The 22,738-nt window shown below is 38.9% G+C and overlaps 1 protein-coding gene across 4 annotated transcripts in view; it reads right to left on the reverse strand.

Annotated features, from left to right (window-relative positions):
• LANCL1 (LanC like 1) overlaps window positions 1-17,133 on the reverse strand; it is a 37,755-nt gene extending 20,622 nt beyond the window's left edge. The window contains exons 1-3 of one of the 4 annotated variants that reach the window (XM_021076409.1): window positions 17,002-17,133; window positions 16,593-16,689; window positions 13,211-13,328 (exon numbers count right to left, since the gene is read on the reverse strand). In XM_021076409.1, the coding sequence (XP_020932068.1) occupies window positions 13,211-13,328; window positions 16,593-16,676 (202 nt within the window). In that variant the 5' untranslated portion in view covers window positions 16,677-16,689; window positions 17,002-17,133. The other 3 variants (XM_021076410.1, XM_021076411.1, XM_021076408.1) reach the window with 3 other exon arrangements.

Raw genomic sequence — 22,738 nt, forward strand, 5'->3', positions numbered from 1 at the left:
AATGTGGCCATGTGCATGAATAAGTTCTGACCAATGAGAACAGTAGGAATAATGGGGTTAACTTCACACAATGTACTTGAAGGACGGAACCTGCCATTTCTCTCCTACTGACTGGAATGCAATATGATGATGTAGCTGGAGCAGCCGTTCTGGACCTTGAAGTGGCAGCTCTGTGTTGAGGATGGTGAAACATCAAGAGTAAAGAAGCTCAGAACCCAAAGTACTGTGAAGCTGCCATACCAGTCCTTGACTGCCTACTTACACAAGAGAGAAATTCTGTTGTGTTAAAGCCACTATTATTTTAGGTGTATCCCCACATGCTAGTAAGCCTAAACCTAGAGAATACATCTCTCTTCAAAGCTGGGTAGGTAGGCAGGAGGTAGACCACACATAGGATCTTGTATATGAGTTTAGGATTTGGGGATTTATTTGAAAAGCACCATTTTAAGCATGGAAGAGCATAATTTGTATGTTTAAAAGTTCACTGTATTTGCACTGTAAAGTTTGGAAAAGAGTATATGGAACAGTGGATGCAGGAAGAGCAGTTAGGAGGATAGTTCAGCAGTATAAGCATGAGGCAGAGTGGCTGCAGTAGAGATGAAGTAAGAATGAATTGAAAAGTTATCTGTCAGAAGGTAAAAAATCAACAGAACCCAGTGGGGAATGACTGAGGGGAGATATCAAGATGCCTAACTACAACATCTAGAAGGGCAGTGGTGTCATCCTCTTGATATGGAAAACACCTCTAGGGGAGGGCCAGGTATGGGAGGGAAGATTACAGTTGTATCCATTCATAAACTCATCCCTAAATATGATTCTAGTCTCTAAAGGATATTTAACATAATGAGAAAGAATATTTCTCACTGGCTTCTAGGCTAACAACCATCAAAACTGGTCATGATGGAGTTCCTGTCATGGCTCAGTGGTTAACGAATCCGACTAACAACCATGAGGTTGTGGATTCGATCCCTGCCCTTGCTCAGTGGGTTAAGGATCCGGCGTTGCCGTGAGCTGTGGTGTAGGCTGCAGACGCGGGCTCGGATCCCGTGTTGCTATGGCTCTGGAGGAGGCTGGTGGCTGCAGCTCCAATTAGACCCCTATCCTGCGAACCTCCATATGCAGTGGGGGTGGCCCTAGAAAAGGCAAAAAGACAAAAAAAGAAAAAAAAAAAAAAAAAACAACTGGTCATGAGGCTCTATACAGAATGGTACCTGGGGTTTAAAATTTTTGATGTTTTCTTTAATCACAGAATATATTACTTTAGAATATTCTTGGGCTTAAATTTCAGCAGCAGATAAAATTTCCTTCTATATTGTTTGCTAAAGTAAGAGGTAGAATAATCAATATTTGCTTCCTTCTTCTACCCTTTCAACTTTTCTTCTAGACCAGAAAAGGTTGAAATGAGATTTAAAATTTGATTGCATTTAATTATAAAAGTATGCTCCAAATTGTTTTAGATTTTAAAATTATTTTGTTAAAAAATGAAAGACTGCTCCAGCTTTTATGAATCTGGATGACTTCTGACATTTTCATTGATAAAAATTTAAGTTAAATATTCTACTGGTCTACTTCATGATAATTACTAACATAAACTATGAATATTAATGCTTTTTGGTCTTAATTTTATTGTTAGATTTGCTCATATATATATGACTCAAACATACTGACATGAAAAAAGATATACTGAGAAATAAGTGAAGCAAAATCTAATCCATTATTTTCCCATAAATCTTAAAATCATTAAAGGTGACTACAATATTTGGGATAATATCCTAGTTCTGTTAAGTAATGAGTACTTTTCTTCAGAAATAAGAGATTACTCCTACTTTGGAATGTGTCCTGCTTTATTTTCCTAAATGGTATAGGAAAGTTGTTATGGGATACTACCTCTGTTTTACACGCAAATCCAGACAAATTTAAGGAACATTAGTTAAAAAAAAAAATCAATCAATAAAGTGCCATATGGGATCAAGCATGTGAAGTCAATAACTGTTTCAGAAATGGAATGTTAATTCCTTAGTTATTCACAGCCTTGGAAGCTGACTTGGTGGAGAAGGAAGAGACAGGTAGGCAGAGTACCCCCTCTGTCCCGGGGAGGGGGGAAACAAGTAGTAGGTATGGATGGGGTGGGACTGAAAGGGGAGCTTCATATGTGGAAGGCTGAAATGGAGCTATTACAGCAAGTACTCCTAGCATGTGGAATTCTGAGCAAATCCATGTGGATTAGAAGACTAGGGGAAGACCTGGTTAGTAAGGCTGGATGCCTTGGGAATTCAAATGATTAAAAACCAGACACTGAAATTTAGATTCTATGTTAATCTACTGTCAGTTAATGCAGAGGAGCAGTATTCAAAACCAGCATTTTTCAAAGGTAAATTTGGCTACAGCTGATAGTCCAGGTCCTTTAAGATGGAATTGAACATGCAGCACTTTATTAGGGACTCAAAGCATAAGAGTGCTGCAGGGCATCATATCAGCAACCGCATGCTTTGGCCTGGAGGCGCAACATACCACTTCTACCTGCAGCCCCTGGACCAGAACAGGTGGCCTCACCTAACTAAAATTAAGTTGAGAGGTCTAATCCTCCCAGGAGCCCAGAAGGAGGAGGACAACCGGATAAAAGCAAGCACTAGAAGTGTCTAATATGGGCCTCGTAGAGAGGCAGCAGAAAGAGAGAGCCAAACCTTGCACAGATCAGGTTTGAGATGTTCATTAAACATTCAAGTGGAGATATCAAAGGTAGCTGGATATATGAGTCTGGAGTTCAGGGAAGAGAGGGTGGACAAATGTCCTCCAAAAAATAAAAAAAAGAACTTACTTGTCATCTCCCATGATTTACGAGGCCAGTAGAAACCCAGATATCTATTATTTTGACTTCTAACTCCTGGTGCCTGTTTGCTCAGAATCAGTGTCCAATGTGACAGACTCTAATGATAGGTATCTATGGAAACTTTAGTTAAAAGTAAACAAATTTAAAATTCATTTTCTTAGTCACACTAGCCACATTGCAAGTGCCTGATAGCTACTACATGTGGCTAGTAGCTGCTATAATGAACAGCAAAGAAACATTTCTGTCACTGCAGAAAGGTCAAAGGACAGCACTGCTCTGAACACCAGAGACAGATTTCATTCTTTCTAAGAAGTTAGGATGTCTGGCATTGCCTCGCAGCTCATCCCAGGAATCTCTTGGTTTTGAAATGTTGACAACTAATTTACTTGAAAGACAAAAACATACGGTGAGGACCCAATAAAGCTTTTCTCTAACAGGAATCCGTCCTGGCTTTCAGTATAGAAGTGCTGAACCAGATTTTTCTACTCTGTTTCCTTCTGTAGCTACTACTGTGAGAAGGGAGGGTAAATTGTTCAGGGACATTTCTAAATCCACAATTTCCTTACTCAGCTACTTATCCCAGTAGTACTATAAATATAGCCAGCTGTTGAGAAGTAATTAATACTAAGCCTTTGAATTTCTGAGGGATCATTAGTCCTATTCATCTTGACCAATCAAGACCTTGATGCATCTCAAATGTCTGTGGAGATGCTAAAAATCTCCACAGATGTATGAAAGCTCTCGGAGCATTTCTCTGTAATTCTGCATTTTAGAAACCACTCCTTAACATTATTCATTTATTTTACAACCAGCCTACACTGATACAAAAATCTTTGCCAAGGTACTTCAGTTCTGAAAGTTATTTCCTTGTAGGTCAGGTGCTTTTGAAGACTCTTCTCATGTACTCTGGTGGGAAAAATCATGTTCAGAATATGGATACTGCTAGAGCCGCTAAAGGTGGTCCACTAATGCCCAAGCATGGGTCTTAATCATTCTGAATGACATGGAGACGGGAACTTCCAAAAGGAGGGGGGATGTGTTGTTCCAACCTAAGTTTCAAATAAACTATGCCCTAGTTGAAAATTTAAAAGCTCATCACTTATTTTTTTTTTCTTTTAGACTAATAGAAAATAAGAAATGAACATTTTCTCTGATTAATCCCATACAGTATATGATCACCTGCTTTCTAAGCAGGCTGCTACTTTCTAACAGGTTATTTTGTAACTTCTCAATTTTGTGTGTGTTTGAGTGTGTATGTTTCCATTTCTTCAATAAAATGACAGTGTCTTTAGAGCAGGAATCCCATTCCCAGTCACTGTAGTTACTGTTTGGAGTGCTCGCCACAGAGCCTGGATATAAACATGGTGCTGACTAGCACATCCACTCAGTCTTCAGATCAAGGCCAGCACAGCACAGTGCTGACTTTCCAAATACTCCGGTACTTTTTTTTTTTTTTTTTTTTTGTCTTTTTAAGGCTGAACACGAAGCATATGAACATTCCTAGGCTAGGGGTCGAATTGAAGCTGCCTGCAGCTGCCAGCCTATGCCACAGTCACAGCATGCCAGATCCCAGCTGTGTCTGCAACCTACACTGCAGCTCCACAGCAATGTTAGATCTCCAACCCATTGAGTAAGGCCAGGGATAGAACCCACATCCTCATGGATACTAGCTGGGTTTGCTACCGCTGAGCCATAATGGGAACTCCTCCAGTACTTTTAATACAGGTAATGTGGGCCAGGAAACTAGTTGTAACTTCACATCCTTAATTTAATAATATTGGACCAAAATAAAGAAGTGGAAAAGTAAATAACGAAGGCAAAGCATTCTGAAGATGTGTCTTTTCTCCTTTATCTATTTCCAGAGCCAAACAGGAAAAGAGCTTAAAATTTTAAAAAAAAGGAGGTATCATACTGTCCTCCCTTCTTCCCTCAGTGCCCTGCAGTGTACTGCTTTGCAACTGTCCAGTTAGGAAACACTCCTACTCTTTTATTTGGACTACCATGATGGGTGAGAAACCCTTCAGCATGGTAGTTGTTAAGAGCATGGGTTCAGGAATCACTGCCTGGGAATGAAACCTAGCTCTGCTACTTCCCGGTTGTGTGATATTATCCCACTTACTAAGCCTCTCTCTGAGTATCTTTATCTATAAAATGGAAATAACAGTAGCTACTCCTTAGTTACTGTAAATGTACTAATCAACAGTCCTTAGCACATAATAACTATTTGGTAAATGCCCAACCCTATTAACAGGTGAATCTAAGTGATTAAGTCACTTTGTTGCATCTCTGATGCCTGATCTAAAGAGACAGAAAAGACTGAGGGAACCATACTCTTCCCAGATCCTGCCTCTCTTCTCATTGGCTTCTCTGACTGGGGAGGGTTAGCAAAGTATCCCCTACACATGTACTATCTGGCCCCTCTCTTAAGCTTTGAGTCTTCCCCTGCCTCAGTCTCTCTCTCAATCCTGTTCCTCATGTCATAATCTATTCCTTAGCTGTCCAGATGTTCTTTGAGTCTAGGAAGGCAAGAAGGAGGAAGCCCACTTTATGTCTGGTCTAAACAATATGCTCTCTATCCAGCTTTACCAAGGATAAAGTGAATATTAATGAGCCCTATGAGTCCTGCCTCAATTTTGAGTTCATCTCTCAATTACATCAGAGGTTGAAGGGAGAGATGTGATTAATTTTTCCATATCCTAAAAGACATGAAATGAGTTGGGTTCCCACCCTTTTCCCATTCCCCCTAGTTTTGTTTGAGTTTGCATAGGCGGTAGCTAGAGTAGTAACGGCAGGCTTCTCTCCATTCATTCATTCATTCGTTCATTCAACAATTTTTTTTTTTTATGCACCTACTATGGGCCTGGTACTGTGTTAACTATTGAAGTTAATGGAATAAAAAAATGACAAGACATGGCCCCAGTATCCTTGGTGTTGTCTATAAAAATCAAATGCTTAGTTATGTTTTCTTTACCACCTAACATTTCTTCTCATCTAACTACAAACACTCTCATCCTGCTCTGTGCTTCACCCAAGCACATCAGTGGCATCTAAACCCTACAGCTATTTCAAGCCTGTGACTCAGCAATTTAAGATTACCTACAGCATGATGACAACAGTACCATATAAAGTGCAAGCACAAAGAAAGCAGGCAACATTCTTAGTGCATTCACCTATCTATCGTTCACTGTGAAGGGCTCTAATAAACCCTGTGTGGATCCACACTGTTGATTCCTTCCATATGTCCTAACAGCTCTGGCTGGGAGGCATAGGTGCTTCTGATAAAGGTGAAGGACACTTGGACAAGGCTCAAAACAGACATTGAAATTCTGACTGATGAATAGCTACTTATAAGAAGATCAAATTGCAAAGAAAAGATGCCTAGCCAGAGTGATTCCTTTCAAATAAGTCAGCAGAAACTACGACCCACATGCTAAAGCTGTAGCTCAGAGGCTATACATTTGGCAGATCAGAGGAACAGTGTCTTGAAACACTTTAATAACTTGCATTTAGAGTGTAAGTTAATATTACTCTAGGGATTATGCTGCATATCCTCTTATTTAAAATGTTATCTAATACTTGAAAAGAGGAAATATATGCCAATCTTAAACTCATTAACTTCGTGAGTTGGTTATAGAAGATTGGGTCATGTCTTTTAGAACTAAAGCCCTAGAGTCCTGTGTGTATTTCTTTTTTTTTAAGTGTGAGCTGATCACCATTTCCCTGAGGAATCATCATAGTTAAGAGTGGTAAAAAATTAAATTAAATGAAAGCTAGCACTTTACCTCATTCTCTCTTTAAGACACTTGCGAGATCAGCCATCCCTTGGGTTTATTTTCTACTTTGTTATCTGCAAGGGAAGCATCTTTCCTATCAAGTGTTTATTTCTAACACGAGAATACTTCATCTGCTCATTTAATGCTTTATAATAACAATTCCTCACCAGTGTTTCATGTTTTCCATTTTATAAAGCACTTTAAAAATCATCTCACCCCCTAGAACCTAGAATCTACTTGGACCAAAAGCCAGAGTAGTCCAATGGCAGGTGGTATTATGCTCTCTGGTGAGTCCTCACAGTTCCCTGGACATCACCCACAACCACTTAGTAGCTGGCTTTTAGATTTGATCTTTTTTTCCCCTTTTATTCTGCACGTGTGGCATATATAAGCTCCCAGACTAACAGATGAAGAGGAGCTACAGCTGAGGCTGCCACACAGCCACAGCGACACCAGACCTGAGCTGCATCCAGACCTATACCATAGCTTGAGGCAATGCTGTATCCTTAACCCACTGAGCAGGGCCAGGGATTGAACTTGCATCCTTAGAGAGACAACATTGGGTCCTTAACCCACTGAGCCACAATGGGAACTCTGGCTTTAGATCTGATTCTAAGGGGCTTCCACACCTATTTTTCTACACTGTCTGCTATGAGCACAGGCATTTAGAACAGTTCTTGGTGGAGCACCTATACTACCAATGGTTTTTCTAGCCTCCTCAGCTGGGAGCACATATTGCAAGAACTTCTATAAATCTACTGAGATAGGATGAAGGCTAAAACTGAACAACTGAATGCTTATTGCTGGCATATATCACTCATCAATGTCAGGATGCACTACACTTCAGTGTACTAAATCTTATAAAGAGGATTAGAGTGAAAAGAACTGAGGCTGTTCATTTCAAATATCGCTTATTAACGGTTGCAAGAGCTACTGATTACTTTCAGACTATGGGTAATATTTTACTCAAGAGAAGATCCTCAACAAGCCTTTTCAAATACATGTGATTATGAGGAAAAGCTTCCGTTTTGGCCCAGTTAATTCTCTATCCTGAAACCACACTGAATATATTAATTCAGGATTAGGAAGGGGAGAAACACCTTCTATGGAACAACAATGAAGACGTATTTTCTAGCTGCAAAAGCCCAGAAATCTTTCCAGGGTCTAGTCTATGTCCAATCCTAAATAACTTTTTTTTTTTCTGTAGACATTTTAAAAGTAATTTCTCTTGCCTGTTTAACAAGCCATGTTTCCCCTTATCTTTTCAAATTCTTATCAGGTTTTGGCAGGGCTTATTCTGATTTTTTTTTTTTTCTAAAATACTTAAAAGTGACTAGTCATTAGCCACTTCTAAAAAGTTTGCACAGCTAAGCATCATCATTTGGCATTGCTCAAATTATTCCATCTTACAGCTTGTGTAGAATCGTCTTCACTTATAAAATATATAGATTAAATCCTAATGTAGGAGTGGAGAGTAAACAACACACACATTCTCTCTCCCCCTCGTCCCGCCCCCTCTTTCACTCTCAGGGGGTGGAGGGGGAGAGTGGGTTAAAGAGCAGAGCTCTAAAGCCAGGCTTGCTGGGTTGAATCCTATCTTTGTCACTTACTAGGTGTGTAACCTTGAACAAGGTACACAGCCTCGTTTTGCTTCAGTTTTCTCATCTATTAAATCAGGGTATGAATAGTATCCATTCCATAGAGCTGTTTTGAGATTTAGATGAGTTATTTAATGCCAAGCACTAACATCAGTGCCTGGCATATAGCATTAGTTATAGGCAGACATGCACTTACACTCTGGCTCCTGCCATTCAAACGTCAGTCCTATTAACATTTTATTAACAAAAATTGTGTTTTAATCTTTACTCCTGACCTTCAACAGTCAAATGATCATCAAAGTGCATATTCATGATTTTTATTCCTTTAGGAGCCAAAATTCATTCAATGTACTTATTATTAAAGTATTGAATTCTTTTTTTTTTTTTTTTTTTTTTTTGTCTTTTTGTCTTTTTAGGGCCACACCCACGGCCTACGGAGGTTCCTAGGCTAGGGGTCTAATCGGAGCTGTTGCTGCCGGCCTACACCAGAGCCACAGCAACACCAGATCTGAGCCGTGTCTGCAACCTACACCACAGCTCACAACAATGCTGGATCCTTAACCCACTGAGGGAGGCCAGGGATTGAACCCGCAACCTCATGGTTCCTAGTCAGATTCATTTGTGCTGTGCCATGATGGAACTCCTGAATTCTTGTTTTTTGAAAATTAATGTATGGTAATAATTTGTTAACCCTCAATTACTGACTGAAAAATTGATTATTTATAACACTTCATTCCCGGACAGGAGAGACACCAGAGGGATTTGTGGCAATAACTGCCTCATTTGCCAATATGAAGCATCTGTGGGGTTTTAAAAATTCTTCCTTTCTTTCTTTCCTAAGGGTCAAGGCACTTAAGCTCTCTGTTGTGAATAAAAAAAGGTGAAAATCAAGAATACAGCTAGTAAAACTGCACTATGATAAACTGCACTATGATATAAATAAATATGCAGGCTTCAGAGAAGATGTCTTAATCCTATTAAAGGCTTATGTTAACCACTCTCATTATTGTATTATATCCTCTGCTTTCATTTAAAAATAAAAGCCAAGATAATCTAGGTTGCAAAATAGTTTGTAAAGTGAACGTAAAATACTTTCTAAAGCAATTATTTGCTTCATTTAAATTTCTACTTGTACATATCATGCTTAACAGTAAAGCATTATAGTGTTTTCTAAAGCACACATAACTCACAGGAGTGCTCTAGCAGAAATTCTAAAAAGTACCCTATCACTATTACTCTCAATTTTTGCTGGAAAACACACACACACACACACACACACAAAGAAACAGAAAATGGGGAAAATGATGGGAGTCCAGTTTTTCAGTTTTAAGCATGTGCATAACATTAAAAACACATGGCACTTCCTTTCTTCATTAAAACTCTTTCAAGATCCAAGTAAGCAACTGAGACAAATTGAGGCATAGTGTGAATGAGGTATTATGATGTTGGGCTGCCTAGCTCTGTAGCTTTCTTTAGAGTCATGAACCAAAAATACGAACACGTGACTATGGGTTTACTATGAATTGAAAAATGTTTCAAACAAATTAAAGACTTTATAACCCTGTGACATGTAAATAGGAGTTTTAGAGGAAGCAGAAAGGGGAGGCAGAGAGCTGTTTGATCAAGCTGAGAAACATACTAGTGTTTCACAGTATTAAGTTTAGAAACTGCTATAGCCTTTTTCTAGATTCAAGTTACATTTGACCTAAAACAATTATTTATGACTTGGCATTTCTATAATACTTCCTTTCTATGGCAGGCTTTATGAAAAGACTATTAGTTATAAAATGAAAGAAAAAAGAGTAAGCAATTTTCAATCAAAATTCACATATCTGTCTCCCTAGAAACACAGAGCAGGCAAAATATTGCTTAGCAAATTTCAAATATTTATAGACATTGGTAAATTTATCCTTATAAAAATTCCCCCCAAATGGGCAGAAGTTAGAGGTTCTTTTGCAGATGGAAAAATTGTAGTTCACTGTCTAAATGCCTTGTGCGAACATAGGGAAAAAAAAAAAAGGATCATTTTTCTTGTTACATAGGACTTATAGCAGATATTTCTAGCTCTTATCCCCAAATCCATGCTCCCCCTTCCTTAGTAACAGAACTCCAGGTAACCGACTACATTTATGGACCTTCCTTGCTAAGAAGTATGACCATGTGACTATGTTCCAGCCAATGCAAAGAAAATAGAACTGAAATGCTGAGTGGGACTTTCAGTAAGGCTTCTTAAAGGGAAGGAATGCATTTTTCTTTGCCTCTTTTTCCTTCCTGCTGCCTGAAAAAACATGTAATCACTGGATTTTCAGCGGCTATTCAGCCAAAGGTTAGAAGCTAGTGGCTGAGGGATGATGAACAGAAAGAAAGGAGCCTAGGTTCCTATTAACATCCTGAGGCCTACATATCAGCCCTGGACCACCTCCCTGTGGGTTTCTTTTACACTAGAGGAAAATATGCTTCTATCTTACTTAAGCCACTGTAATTCTGATTATGTAATTCTGATTATTTTGGGTATATACAGCTGAACCCAATCCCATTCTAAAATCAGTCCTATCTGAATCAACATAAATAGCAGACCATACTTCTACTAGGGAATGAAACTTAACAAAATAAGATAGTAATTTAAGATTCTAATTGTAACAATCATGCAGTTTCTTACATAAACTATGTAAAGAATAAATAACTTGCAAGTGCTTTCATTGCACACTGACAACAAATGCTCAATAAAAATGAATGTGAAAGAAGAAAATATATTTTCATGGATAACAAAATTAAGAATATATAATCTTTGAGGAAAAAGTATAACTTTGAAAGATAACATGAAGTGCACACAAAGTAACATACTACAAAGCACACAGTTATATAAACACTGCTTTGATACATAACATCAAGTATTTTCATTGTGTTAAGATGTTTCTGAATGCATTTTTGTAATAAAATTGCAGATATGAAAAGCTGATACTTGAGAAGATATAGTGGGAGGAAAAGGTATTAGGATTTTCTGTGGTCTAATCAACTTATTCTCATGCAACTCAGAGTTTTATGCTATTCAGACTGAATACTAGCACAGGAAAGCATTTTACTTATCAAAACAACACTGGAGGAGACAGTCCATTTTATGTGGGAACAGTGGCTTTTTAACAGTGCTCGATCATGAGACATTAGGAGCCTTGCCTTGAAAGCCATTAGCAAATTTATCTAGAAAATTTTATGCTACATCATAAAATAAGCCAGGAACTGAAGACATCCCAAACTGCTTAGTGTGCCATTTTGCCTCAGACACTTGTCGTATAAACTGCTTTCAGGAGCCAGCAATGAACATTATAGGTACTGAAGGGTAAAAAGCTGAAGGACATTGGCAATTCAAAGGAAATGATGCCGAAACTTTATACTGCCAAAAAATTTTAAACAAACTTTCATTATACTTTGGAGTAAAAAAGTTTTTTTTACTTCCAAGGAAATTTTAACTTTTCCACTAGCCGTTGGCAATAGAAGAGCTTCATGATGGCTTTTCCTTACATTGTCAGCTATCAATTCAAACTTGAAATCAATCACTACTTCTTTTCCTCCTAAAGCAAAGTAACTTGTAATATGTAATAACAGAAGCGCACCTGAAGCAGGTGAGTTAGAGATTTATGTCATTATTTTAAAAATCACTCATGGAATTAAATCTAGCCATCTGTCTCATAAGTCCTGTTTGTTCAAATGCTCATAATTTCAAATAAAGACTAGTAATGTTCATTAATGAGATTCATCTACCAATGACTGCATACCAGGAACACAGCAGATACTCAATAAATGACAGCTGTTGCTATACTGTGTTTCTTGAAACAAAATACTTCCATTTTATTCTCATCTTAATATTTCTTGTGTTAAGCTTCTAAAACCTACAAAGATCATAAAACGAGACTGTAAAAGGGACTATCTAGTCCATTCCTTCTATTTTATAAAACACTGACCTAAAACAACCCTGAGAAACTATAATTGTACTCTCATTTTATCTGCCTTCCCCATCCTCATAAGAAAGGATGGAATCACTTGGTTTTACTGAAAGGCGACTGCTAAGAGATTGCTACTTAGTAAGTTCCTCTCATAGAACAGCTCTCAAAGTGGTCTCTCTGGATGACCACCTGTATCAGGACCACTGAGGCTTGTGACCTGCAGTTTCCTGGTTCCTATTCAAGCAGAATCTTCCTATGGAAGCAGAATCTTGCTGTGAGGCCCAGGAACCTCCATTTTTATGATAGGCACCATTGCCTTAAAATCAAATCCAAATTCTTTAAGCTGAAAACCTGTTCCTCCTTGTCTGCTTTCCAGAATAACTGGGAAATAGACTCTAAACTGCTTTCTTCAAGATTAGAAAGCTGACTTTCTATCTCCTCGTTGCATTAGTAAGTTAGCTGCAGTTCTTCCAACTTTCCTTCTTTGGTTTCTCTCTCACTTTTTTGACATCTATATACTATTTCCTCCCAAACTTTCTCAACCTCTCAATAACCAGCAAAACAGTGAATGTACACCAACCAGCAGGGCCTATATGGAGGGATTAGTTCATAGAATCTATACTTTATCCTGAGTTCCTGTATGGATCCCTGTTACATGGTAACTTAAAAAAAAAAAAAACAGTTTTGGACATGTTTTATTTCCTGTAGGTGAATGCTCTGGTTTCATGTAAATAATAACCTCATTATTTTGGGAATCTTCCCAACTCTTCTCACTGAAATTTCAACTCCAAATTAACTATGTAATACTGAATATCAGTTTTTTCTCTCAAGTAGGCAGCCATCCAGATTTGCATCAGGCATGAATTCCATGAATATGCTTACCCTAAATTCTGAGCACTATTAAAGATCCAGAAGATATCCCACTTAGGCTGAGAACACAGCATTCTCTCCTGAAGGAATTACTCATATGCAGATGTAAGAAGCATTTAAGGGTGTACCATTTAGGCAGACAGCTCTCAAAAGGTACCTCAAACATGCTTATACCAGCTCACAGTGAGCACTTTGTACCTGCCCATCCAGTGTAAGCAGTGCCATCGCGAGGGTCTGCTGATTTTAGGCCTCTCTCCATTTGCTGAAGAAGCTCTCGAATCTTATTGTTCACACGTTGTGAGAACTCAGGAGTGAGCTGTAGGTATTAAAGGGAAACCAAAGATCAAAAAATATGGGCCACTTAGTGTCCTGGACTACAGGCTATCAAAAATAGGAGGTTATTTCATTTCTATTTAAGCTACATTTTTTGGGGGAAGGTCTTTTTTAGGGCTGCACCTGCAGCATATGGGGGTTCCCAAGTTAGGGGTCAAATTGGAGCTACAGCTGCTGGCCACAGACACAGCAATGTGGGATCTGAGCTGTGTCTGTCACCTATACCACAGCTCACGGTAACACCAGATTCCTAACCCACAGATTGAGGCCAGGAATTGAACCCAAATCCTCATGGATACTAGCCAGGTTCATGAACCACTGGGGCATGACAAGAACCCCTAAGCTACATCTTTTTTGCCTGAGAGAAGTGAACAATTATCTTATTTGGCTTTATTTATTTATTTTGCAGTCTTGTCTGTGGCATGTGGAAGTTTTTCGGACAGGGATGGAACCCTCACCACAGCAGTTACCCAAACCACTAACCCGCTGTGCCACAAGAGAATTCTCCAATTATTTTATTCTTAACAAGAACAAATTAAGAAAACTTAAAAAGTGCTACTCTGTTTTCTTACTCAAGTCAGGAAATATTTTTGATGTAACAAATGTTTTACATAAATTTTTAAATACTAAAATAGACTGCCAATGATAAACTCAATCACAGTAATTTCTACCTAATAAGAATCATCTATTATTTAAACTGATTTTTTTTAAACTGTAATAAAAGCCATACTATTAAACTAAGCACAAATCAGGAGAGGTTTGCTGTTTTCAAGCCACTGGATTTTAGTATAGCACTTGGAATGTTACTTCCCTAAAGAAATGCTCTAATTATTTCTGTTATTTAAAAAAAGAGGATAAGCATTTATAAAAATCTATTTATTAAAAAATGCATAAACATTAAAAAAATTGTAGAAGTAGCATAAGATAAGCAAAATGAATTCACAGATGTCAGGAGCTTCCAGCAGAGTGGAAAGAACATCAGACCTAGCCTCAAAATCTCATGCCCAGCACAGTGCCTGGCAGGTGAGGGGCTGCATAAATGTTGCTCAGTGAATGAGCCTGACTACAATCCTTATCTGCTATTAGCTGAGTGACCATGCTCAGCTATAACTTCTTCTTCTTTTTTTTTTTTTTTTTTTTTTTGCATTTTTGGAGTTCCCGGTGCAGGGATCAGGTCCGAGCCACAGTTGTGACCTAAGCCACAGCTGTAGCAATGCTGGATCCTTTAACCCACTGTGCTGGGCTGGGGATTGAACCAGCATCTTGTCACTTACAGAGACTCTGCCAATCCTGTTGCACCACAGAGGGAACTCCTCAACCTGTAACTTCTTTATGCTTCAGCTGTGTCTGTAAAGTAAGGATAATAATACCTGCTCCATCAATTTCAAAAGGTGCACTGAGGATCAAATGACATTGTGTGTCTCATGTCTTTTGCATTCAGGGATGTAATGTCATTTTTACTCTTTTGAGCAGTCCAGTGATCTATAAAGGTAAAAGCTTGGATAGGGACTGAAAACACACTAAGGTTAGGTTATGGGGTTAGTGACATCCATAGATGCAGAGCAAATGGTGAGGTCTACCTAATTATGTTATTTGTCCTAAGAGTAACTGAAAAATATTTTGAAAGTTCTGTATACATTGAATCATGAATTATCTTAAAAGGTGACTTTAATGTATCCCTCAATATTTTTAGGAATCTGCTGTGATTCTCAGACTTGGATTTCACAAAGCAGTAAAATTTCAAAACAGTGCAGGTGGGAGGAATGAAAGAGATGGAGAAGAGTTGTAGGCTATGAGGCTGCCAAAGTGTATACGGAGCTAGAATCAACCTGATTCTTTTAAGACCAGAGTTGAACTGCCCAAACAAAGCCTCTAATAATTACCTTGAAGTCAGATGGCTTCCTTTTGGCTATTTGGACCTGTGTTCTGCCTACCTCTGCAGATACTGATGCTGAAGCATTTGTCTTGTCTTGTTGGAGGACGACATGCTGCTTCATGCTTACTTGGCAGAAAGAACATAAGGATGGATCCTAAGCCTTCAATAAAATGTGGCTCACTTTTTAAGCTATTTATAAAGTAAATGCTTTTTACAGATTTAACACTATTTCTGAGCGAGAAAAAGATATTCATAAATTTGAACTCTAGATCCAAAATAATAGTGTAATTTATTGCCTAACACATGGTTTTTGGATCTATCCCAGAAAGAAACTAACGTACCAGTTCTGAAATTGCTTAATGTTGAACACCAAGGATCAGACCCTGGAGATCTATCCTCCTTAACTTGTTAACACAGATTTCAATAAGGAACTGCTCAGTTTTCTGGCATCTATCAGAAAAAAAAGGGGCCTTTACAGACTCTTCAAATTACTACGTCTGAATAATTTTGTGGTCTTTCAAAAGCAGTCAATATCCTGGTCTTAAAAGAATCAGGTTGATTCTAGTTCCATGTACACTTCGGCAGCCTGATGAGTTTAAAAGAAATAAACAGTAAACAATTTTTTTTTTTTAATGTGTGCACATTTAAAGAGACCATTCTTCCAACCTAATTCATTCTTAACTAGGTATTTTTAAAAAGAACTGTATTCTCTCCTAACAACTATATTCAGAGACATGAGAAAACATAGGCCTCTGGTATTTCACATCCGGGGTCTCTTTTGTAGTGACTTGTGAGGTGCTCACCAGTGTAACTGACCCAGTTTTATGTAGGTATGTATTTATTTTTTCAGCTATGGGGATGCCCTGGGAAGAATGGAAATGGTATGAAGAATTTCAGCCCTATGTCCAAATTTCTCTTAGCACTTTCGGTATAAAGATGTCCTTACCCTGCCGATACTCCTGTTCAATCAGGAAAAAAAAATAGAGTGCACGTGATATACCATCAGGATTTCTCATCTCTCTTAAAAAAAAACCCCAAAGTTGTCAGAAATGCAACATCACGCAGTAAATTGCATAGCTGTTAATTTTTACGATTTAAATATCAATGACTGAGATGATTTCAGCTATTTATATTGATAATATTAACGATTCCTTATTAACGACGACTCCTTATACAAGTTCAACATGTTACAGCTCAAATTTCATATTTTCACATGTACTTTATATATTTAAAATATATCTTATTCGTTCATACTGAAATTCTATACTTATAAAAAAGGGATGCTTATCCTTCTTTTCAGGCAAAAGTGAGCTCCTTTCCAAACACTGGGGGTTGGAGGTAGGGATGGAGGCAGATATACCCCAAACTCACCCTCCCAGCAGAATCAAAGTAGCCTTCGGCCAGGGATTTGTTAAAATCTGCATAAGGATTCGGGAAGGCCCTTTGCGCCATCATGCCAGAAACGAGCCTGCAGAAGAGGGGAAAAAGAGAATCTACGTTGAGATGGGGACCTCGGCCCAGTAGCGCGGGCGGCGGACAGCGCCCGGGGAACATCTTCCTTCCAGTTCCCAGGCCACTTCGCGGTCCAGGTGGTCGGAGTAGACCCCGGGCCCACCACGGCCCAGCCCCTAGGGCGTGGCACCTCCGCAAAACGGCTGCCAGGGCCCCGAACCCACCGCGCCGCAAAGGACCCGTTTTGCACCCCACGTTCGCACTCTGGCTACGTGAAGAAACTGCCTGTCCAGCGTCCCAAATCCCTGCCAGGTCTCGGGCCACTCACCCTGCAGCTTCTGGACAATAACAGAAGCGACGCTTTCACTGCCTACTTCCTTCCAGGTGGACCAATCAGAACCTTCGCTACTTCGGAGGCCCGCCTCCTCCCATTTTCAGTTTGTTAAAGAGACAGGAGTGTGGTTTCTAAAGGATGATACATGGTGGTTTAGTTGCTGAGGAGCTTAAGTGCGAATATATCTTAGAATACTGTGCAACTGTGCCCAATATTTCCTACTTTTCTTCTCTTAAATTAAAAAAAAGTTAAGTAAACTAGTTAAAGTTCAGATGATTTATAAGAATTTGACTTTCTTTTTTCATTTTTAAATCTTGAGAAAAGACTGCTTTGAGATCTGAACACATTCATAGTCCTATCGCTAGGCTCGAATAATCCTTGAGGATTATTTCTCTCCGGAAACTTGTCAAACATTTTCTTTTATTTCTTAAAAAAAAAAAAAACAAAATAAAACAAAAAAACCCGAAACAAAACACTATCACCACCTTCGGCAACCACAATGACAAAAATCTTTGGAGATAATTTATGATAATTTTGCTTCAAAAGGACTCAGTCGATGTGAGTGGCCAAGGGCAAGGTATCAAATGACATTTGCTAAAATTTCAGGGAAAATAACATAAAAACACAAATCACAGCTCCTAAAAAATTTAATCTCTTAGCCTAAACTGTAGTATAATACCGTATTACTAAGCCCTTAAAAAAAATAACAAAGGCCAATAGAGCAGGACATCTGCAACATTCAATTTCAATGTTTAACTGTCTCTGGTATTTGAAAATTTTTTGTTTTCATTTAAACTTAAATCCCACCTGGTACAAATTAGGCCCATCTGTTGCTCTGACAATTTTGAAGCTCAGTTAATTTGTCAGAGTGATTTTCTCTTCTCTTTCCTTCCTTGTTTCAATGAGGGACCTTAACTCCAAACCTCTTGTTGAATCCCAATCCCTACCCCACCCCCGCTTTGGCCCAAGCTTGTCCCTCTGTGGCTGCCATCCCGAAGTCTCCTCTGTCCCCTGCTCTGGCTGAGTTGGTTCTTTTGAACTGCTGCTCTCATAGGACACATTAATTTCTTCACCACATTCGTGAAACCTTGGTAGAAGCCCTCCGTGAATCTTAAATTGGACATCCTTCCTATTTTAATAGATGGATGTGTGAAGGAGCAGCTCATAAAGGAGAAAAGGAAAAAGAGTGAGAGGCATTTTCAATTATCTTTAATTATTAAAGGCTCACTATCAGTTTTATCCTATTTGCAATCTTTGAGCTGTTAAAATAGATGATATTTATGTAGATTAATGATTATTAGAAAAAGGAAGGGAGGCATGACAGTGGATTGTGCTTGAGCAGAAATGCAAGAGTGGAAGGGGAGGAAGAAAGAAGAGGAAGACCCCACTCTATTGCAGTTTTTCGTTTAATTCTTATTTCTCACCCATTTCTCTCCTTCAGGAGACAATCACCATAATATGTTTAATTTACCTTTCTTTGGAAAATACATCATCGGCTTTGTAGGTATGCATTTCAAAAAAATGGAGTAGTACTATGAATAAAAACTTGTGTTTTAGATCTGTTTGTATTGCTCTGTGTACAGTTGGTTGTTTTTAGATAATTGCGTACTTAGTAGTATTTTCATGATATGTCTCCAAGTCCTTTTACTTATATTTCCCTCAAGGATGGGCATTGTTTCCAACTTCCACATCACAATAATGCATCCAGGAATAGCCAAGGACATGTTCTAAAGATGTTCTAGATGTGTTTCTGAGATATATACCAGAAATGGATTGCTAAATCATAGGACATCCTCATACTTAATTACCCAGTACAATTAGATTGCTTTCTAGAACTACTGGACAAGTTTAATTACCTCCAGTAGTATCTATTAGATAGTTTCTGTCATTCTCATGTCCTAACACTTGATATTATCTAGTATTCTGTTTTTTCCAATTCTAATGGACAATGTGGAATCTCATTGTTAAATTTTCACTATTTTTGTTGCTAATGGTGTTGAGTTTTTCTTCATATAGCTGTTAGACTTCTGACTTTTTTTTTTTTTTTTGTCTTTTTGCCTTTTCTAGGGCTGCTCCGGTGGCATATGGAGGTTCCCAGGCTAGGGGTCGAATCGGGAGCTGTAGCCACCAACCTACTCCAGAGCCACAGCAACGCGGGATCCGAGCCGCGTCTTCGACCTACACCACAGCTCACGGCAACGCCGGATAGTCAACCCACTGGGCAAGGGCAGGGATTGAACCCGCAACCTTCTTATTCCTAGTCGGATTCGTTAACCACTGAGCCACGATGGGAACTCCAAGACTTCTGACCTTTCTATGAAATTACTTACACCATAGCCACAGCAACTCCGGATCTGAGCTGCGTCTGCGACCACAGCTCAAGGCAACGCCGGATCCTTAACCCACTGAGCGAGGCCAGCATCCCTCGTCTTCATGGATGCTAGTCAGGTTTGCCAACCACTGAGCCATGACAGGAACTCCTACTTGTTCATTTTTTTTTTACCCATTTTTCTTGTGAGATTGTTTTAAGAAAGAGAGGATTTGTCATGCTTAGACTCTTCTAAACTTTCAAAACAGTTCTGTATTCTTCCAAAACAAGTTTGAATCCATATTCAAAACTGAACTCCAGATAGATTAAAGACCTAAAGGTAAAAGCTAATAAAAATGTAAGTCACCTTTGCAGCCTAGGAATGGATAAAGATGTATGTGGACATGTAGCTAAATCCTCACATTACAGTGTTAAAATTGCATGGCTTTAACTTCATCAGAATGAAGAATTGTGGTTCAAAGATGTCTGCAACATCTAAAGACAAAGGAGATTAATATCTGGAATATCCTCTCCTGCCAAACAAAAACAAAAATAAAACAAAAAACAACTGCTGCATATCAACAAGAAAATAATACAATTTCAAAAGAAAAATGGGATTTGAATTACTAGAAAGCATATATAACTCATTTCTTGGTTTATTTTGTTTTATTTTAGAAGCAACCCAAAGAATTTCTCCTTGGTTCTGACTCAAAAGTGATTGAGTTCCGTCATGGCTCAGCGGTAATGAACCTGACTAGTATCCATGAGGATTCAGGTTTGATGCCTGGCCTTGCCAGTGGTTAAGGATCTGGGGTTGCCATGAGCGGTGGTGTAGGTTGCAGATACAGCTTGGATCTGGCATTGTGATATAGGCCAGTGGCTACAGCTCTGATTCGACCCCTTCATATGCCACAGGTGCAGCCCTTAAAAAAAAAAAAAAAGCGATTGATGCTGACATACTTGTATTAGTCATCTATGTTGGCCTTACCAAAGTACCAGTGGACAGAGTGGCTTAAATGACAGAAATTATTGTCTCACTTCTGAGGTTGGAAATCCAAGATAAAGGTGCTGGCAGGGTTGATCTCCTATGAAGTTTCTCTCCTTCGTTTGCACATGGTTGTCTTCTCCTGTGTCTTAACATGGTCCTCTCTGCATATATCTGCTTCCTAGTCTCCTCTTCCTATAAGGATATAGTCATATGGGATTAGGGCCCACCTTAACGACCTCATTTCACCTTCATTGCCTACTTGAGAAGCCTACCTTTCCAAATTTAGCCATGAGTGGAGGCACTGGGAATTGGGGCTTCAACATATGAATTTTGGGGGACAATCCAGCTTATAATAGCTCTTATCTTTTCACCTATGGCTATGGTGGCTTCACTCATTTGTGGTTAATATAAGTTGATTGTTGAATATTTTTCAAAGACCATTCCACTTCTGATAAATTTAGATTTTTTTTTTTTTTTTGGTCTTTTTAAAGCCATACCCAATGGTGTATGGAAGTTCCCAGGCTAGGGGTCAAATCAGAGCTGTAGCTGCCAACCTACACCACAGCCACAGCAAAGCTAGATCAAAGCTGCATCAAAGCTCACAGCAACGCTGGATCCTTTAACCCATGTCCTCTTGGATACTAGCCAGGTTCGTTACCACTGAGCCACAATAGAAACTCCCAGGATGTTTTATAAAAAATATTATGGTGTTCTTTACAAAATAATGCCATTTGCAGCAAGATGGATGGAACTAGAGACTGTCATACTAAGTGAAGTAAGTAAGAAAGAGACAAAAACCATATGATATCACTTATATCTGGAATCTAATATATGGCACACATTAACTTTTCCACAGAAAAGAAACTCATGGATTTGGAGAACAGACCTGTGGTTGCCGAGGGGGAGGGGGAGGGGGAGGGAATGGGATGGAATGGCAATCTGGGGTTAGTAGATGCAAACTATTGCCTTTGGAATGGATAAGCAATGAGATCCTGCTGTATAGCACTAGGAACTGTATCTAGTCACTTATGATGGAGCATGATGGGGGATAATGTGAGAAAAATTATGTGTATATGTATGTGTGACTGGGTCACTTTGCTGTACAGTAGAAAATTCACAGAACACTGTGAACCAGCTATAATGGAAAAAATAAAAATCATTTAAAAATATTATAATGGGAGTTCCCGTTGTGGTGCAGAGGAAATGAATCCCACTAGGAATCATGAAATTGCGGGTTTGATGCCTGGCCTCGATCAATGGGTTAAGGATCCGGTGTTGCTGTGAGCTGTGGTATAGGTTGCAGATGAGGCTCAGATCATGTGTTGCTGAGGCTGTGGTTAGGCCAGCAGCTACAGCTCCAATTAGACCTCTAGCCTGGGAACCTTCATGTGCCGTGAGTGCACCCTTAAAAAGCAAAATAATAATAATAATAATAATAGTAAATAAATATATATATATAGTTCTTTTACTTTGTGAATCTTTTTCTTTTGTCTGAACTCTTAGAAAATAGTCATTGTATCATTGCCTTTAAAAAAGAATTCCTCTAGAAATCTGGGAAGGTTTATATTAAACTGAGAAAACATGTATCATCTATGGGTTCTCTAGCTCTTTTCTAAGACCTTAATTTCAAAATGTTATCATGTGTATTAGGGTAAAAGCTATGTTACCATTTTAAAGAGGTTCAAAAACACAATCACTGACATAAATAGAAATTTATTTTTCTCTTAATTGAGGGTAGCTTTGCTTCATATTGTCTTTCAGGATCACAGATTCCATCCATCTTGTTTTTCCCTCATGTGTGTTACCCTCATCTGCAAGATCCATGCTTGTCATGAGCATGTCTATTCTAGCTTGTGAGAAGATCAGGAAAATGCAGAGATATGCACATCTGATGCCTGCAACCTCAGAGAAGGAGGTGGAATCCTTGACTTCCCACATTACGGCACTAGTGAGAATCCAGGCACATGGCCACCACTAGGTGCCTGGAGGCTGTGAAATGAAGTCTTCTGCTGAGCTGGTGTGTGCTCAGCTATAATGAAAGAAGGCAGAAACTCACTGTGGTGCACAATTAGCAGTTGACACACATGATGGAAGTCCTAGTAACTGATGCTGGGTATCCCCCATCAAGGGAGCAATGTGGTTAAATTTCTGCAGTGCTCCCTTTTCCTCTGACTTCCTAGCAACCACGTTGTCTCTCTTTCTTCCAGCATATTCCCTTGAAATTTCTGGGTCATTGACTGAGTCACTGACCTATGGTAGAAGATGGTAAGATTCCATATTCTTTTTTATTTTTCCTGGAAATTTCTCCCCTCTCAAAACAAAATGAAATGCACACACAAAATCAAGTAAATGGCTATTTTTTTTTCCACTTTTCTCCTAAGTGTTACATCTTTTGTGGAGAGTACCCTGTTTCCATTTCCGCTCAAGGAAGTACA

This window comes from Sus scrofa, chromosome 15 (genome assembly GCF_000003025.6).
Source record: "Sus scrofa isolate TJ Tabasco breed Duroc chromosome 15, Sscrofa11.1, whole genome shotgun sequence".
In the NCBI taxonomy this organism is placed as follows: domain Eukaryota; kingdom Metazoa; phylum Chordata; class Mammalia; order Artiodactyla; family Suidae; genus Sus; species Sus scrofa.